The 3,732-nt window shown below is 58.1% G+C and overlaps 1 protein-coding gene across 1 annotated transcript in view; it reads right to left on the bottom strand.

The window, feature by feature from the left end:
- Nucleotides 1-226: 226 nt before the first annotated feature.
- PPP1R13L (protein phosphatase 1 regulatory subunit 13 like) overlaps nt 227-3,732 on the bottom strand; it is a 15,341-nt gene continuing 11,835 nt past the window's right edge. Inside the window, exons 10-13 of the mRNA XM_024768117.1 lie at nt 3,558-3,716; nt 3,303-3,469; nt 1,409-1,608; nt 227-557 (exon numbers count right to left, since the gene is read on the bottom strand). Of these exons, the coding sequence (XP_024623885.1) occupies nt 519-557; nt 1,409-1,608; nt 3,303-3,469; nt 3,558-3,716 (565 nt within the window). The 3' untranslated portion in view covers nt 227-518. The remainder of the gene's footprint in view (nt 558-1,408; nt 1,609-3,302; nt 3,470-3,557; nt 3,717-3,732) is intronic.

Genomic DNA, 3,732 nt, shown 5'->3' with positions numbered 1-3,732 from the left:
GGAGCAGGAGGCACTTTGGACAGTATGTGACTTGGCAAATGGTGGGGGGGGGGTCTCTCTTGCCCCCAATGATTCCCAGCCCCACCACAACCTCCCACAGCTAAGGCAGTTTTCTAAATTTAAGGCTGGGGTTCTCCTTCTCCCCAGGGCTTCCAGGGAAGCAGAGAGGTGTTGGCAAGGACCTCGTCCCTGCAAGGATTGGGGGCGCAGAGAGATGCATGGAGCAGGAGGCACTTTGGACAGTATGTGACTTGGCAAATGGTGGGGGGGGGGTCTCTCTTGCCCCCAATGATTCCCAGCCCCACCACAACCTCCCACAGCTAAGGCAGTTTTCTAAATTTAAGGCTGGGGTTCTCCTTCTCCCCAGGGCTTCCAGGGAAGCAGAGAGGTGTTGGCAAGGACCTCGTCCCTGCAAGGATTGGGGGCGCAGAGAGATGCAGCAGTAAGGGAGGAGGAGTTCTGGAATGAAGGCAGCTGCTGCTTTCTCCTGTCTCCCTTCGAAAAGTCCTTCTCTCCAGCTAGACCTTATTCCTCTGCGGCTTCACCCTGGGGAAGAGCTGAGGGAAGACAGGCTCTTCAGACACCAGGAGCTCCCACCCCTTCATTCCACCCCAAACTTAACACAGTCACCTGATCCACCCCCAAACACGTGGACTGTCTCCATCCTCCCATCCCTTCCTAATGGACCCTCTCAGTATCTCCCAAACCACACCAGAATCCCCTGTCAGCTGCAAGCACCAGCTGGAGCCTTCCAATCAGCAGCTGGCTTGATGAAATGGAGAATTTCCGAGTCTCCCATACGGCCATAAAAAAGACGCCCGCCTCTCCCTACCACCACGGCTGCCTGGTTGGGACCCACCTCCACCTATTCCCCAATTAAAGGAATCGTCTTCTCTCCCAGGAATATAATGGGATCTTCCTGGTCTCCTCCCCTAACCTAGTAGTATCTCCCTCAGTTCTACCGCGATTTTATTAATGGATTCTTCCTCACCCTGCCCAATGCAGTGTAACGAAAGCTTCCATGCCTGTAATACACAATTCTTTAACTGCCCCCATCACCAAGATGGGATTCTTCATGACTCCCCTTGGCTAGAATACATTCTTCTTTACCTCCCCATGAATATTAGAAATAATAAAAATATTTGATTGAGCACGAACCAATCAAATAACTAGGAAGGCAGTACTGGTGAGTACCCCAGGAAGTACCACCAGTAAGTGGCTCTTCCTCCCCTAACTAAAAGGGGATCTCCCTTACCTCTCCCGTTATTATAATGGGCTCATCCTCACCTCCCCACAACCGATAATGGACTCTTCTGACCTCCCCTCCTCCCCAATGTAATGCACTGTCTCTCTTGCCCTTTTTCCCGTGGGATCACCCCTTTCCTCACAATATCGCTTCTGGGCTCACCCCGAAGTAGTTACGGGGCACGTAGCCCTCCTGGCCGTGCACCGCGGCCCACCACCAGTCCGTCTCTTCTGGCCCATCCCTCCGCAGCACGGTTACAGACTCGCCCTCGCGGAAGGACAGCTCGTCTCCAAACTCAGCGCTGTAATTCCAGAGAGCGTACACCACCCCGTTGTACATCAGCCCCATGCTCTGCTCCACGTCTGAAACAGGAAATCGCGGGGATCGTCAGCGCCCGGTTCAGGGGGGCCGGGAACACTCAGGGATACGACGCGCTGGGGACAGGGACAGACCCTGAGATTTGGCGCCAGCCTCACCTTGGGGAATGAGCCACTTGAAAAGTTGTGTGCCCCTGTCTGGAGAGGGGGGCCTGAGCTGGAGTCAGCTGCCAGGACTGACAGTCTCTAAAACACTGGGGTGCATCAAGCCGGCCCACCAACCCCCGAGGCAGGGTCAGTGGTCCCCATTTCCACTTATATCTGGTTAAGTCCCTGTATCACTCCTAGAAGTACAGTCGTCTGCACCCCACCCCCCCGTAAGTGGTCCAGTCTCCATAGATGACTCAACCCCTCCTTCAGATGGTTCAGCCCTACTGCTCCCCACAAAGTGGTCCCAACTCCCCCTTTCCAGATGGTGCAGTGCACACTGCGCCCCCTCCCCAAAAGATAGTCTCAAAGAGGATGTAATAATTTTCCAGATAGTATAGGCCACCCGAACCCCCCTTTAATCCCATCAAGGATTTAGCCCCCTTTCCGGATGGTACAGTCCACCATGCTCCCCCCCCTCTTTAATGGTTCAGTCCACCGTGTTCCAGTTTCTCCTCCTCTCCACTACCCCTCCCCCCCCCAGCAAGTGTGCTGTTCAATCTCTACTTCATCCTCACAGAACTCTCCAAGTCCAGGCAGGTAGGAGGTACAATCTTCTTATCTCATAGGCTTCATCTACCTGTGACAAAGGTGGTCACAATCCCCCTTCCCAAAGCTTCAGTGGACGGTCTATTTCCCGCCCCAGCTGTCCTGGCCTGCCGCTGCTCACCACTAAGGCAGGTGTTACAGCCCCACGGCTCCCACCCACTTTCTGCCACAGCACAGCAGGCTGTCGTGTAGTCCCTCCAGGCTCACCTCCCAAATACATTGGCCCACCCCCAGGTCCCACAGCCTGCCTTACCCCAACTCTCTGAGGTCCCCAACCCCGCCTTATGATAGAGTTGGCCCCTCCAGGTGAGCGCTACAGACCCTAGGCACTTAGTTCCTCCCATCACCTGTTTAAGTGATGTGCACCTAGGATACGGCCTACCTAGTTCCTCCCATCACCTGTTTAAGTGATGTGCACCCCCCCCCCCACCACCGGAGATATATGGTACAGCCTCCTGTCTCACTAGGAGTGGAAGAGTCCCCAAGCTCCTCCCCAGAAGCCATGGCCTGCTCACCTCTCACCTGTGTGGTGCTGTATTTCCCACAGGTAGCACAGCCCATGTGCCCAGCCCTAGGCCAGGTAGATGGTATAGTTGGAACGTCCAACTCCCCACCCCCGTGGATGAGAAAGCGGCGCAGTCTCCACACCTGCTCTTCTCCCTACAGGTGTCCAGCTTGCGTGGCACAGTTCCCCTGTCCCCCTCTCCCTCGAAGGTGGCACAGTCTGCTGCGCCCACACACCCTTCTTGCACCTGCCAGGTGGGAGGCCCAGTGCCCCACCCCTGCAGGTGGTCCATCCCGCCGGCCCCTCCTCGGTGATGCTGCCACAAGGTTGGTACAGCCCCCCGCGTCCTCTCTCAGGAGCCGCAGTCTGCTGCCTTCCCCCGCCCAACATCTACCAGCTGGGCGTCCCAGTCCCCGCGACGCCCTCCCCCAGAGGTGGCCCAGCCCGCCCACCGAGGCGCCCCAGCCCTGCCTCGCACCTGCCAGGTAAGTGGCGCAGTCGACGTAACCCTCGCGGTAGGGGTCGCACTTCTCGATGGCGGTGGCGCCGTCACTGAGCGTGGTGGCGAAGATTGCCGCGCCGTGCTGCACCAGCGCCATGCAGATGGCCGTGTCGTTGCAGGACGCCGCGCAGTGCAACGGTGTCCTAGGCGAGGGAGGCAGGCGTGAGAGGCCGCGCTGGGGCCCGCAGCGCCTTCCCCGCCCCACGCCGGCCGCGCGAGGTCAGGACTCACCAGCCGTGGCTGTCGGGGGAGTTGACGTTGGCACCCGCCGCGATTAGGAAGTCCACGATGGGGTAGTTGGCGCCGCAGATGGCGTTATGCAGGGCGGTGATGCCCTCCTCGTTGGGCTGGCTCGGGTCGTTCATCTGGACAAGCCGGGGGACGGAGAGGCTCAGTCCCAGGTCTG

This window comes from Neophocaena asiaeorientalis, unplaced genomic scaffold (genome assembly GCF_003031525.2).
Source record: "Neophocaena asiaeorientalis asiaeorientalis breed wild unplaced genomic scaffold, Neophocaena_asiaeorientalis_V1.1 scaffold629, whole genome shotgun sequence".
Classification (NCBI taxonomy): Eukaryota; Metazoa; Chordata; class Mammalia; order Artiodactyla; family Phocoenidae; genus Neophocaena; species Neophocaena asiaeorientalis.
This window is presented reverse-complemented; position numbering and strand designations above follow the sequence as displayed.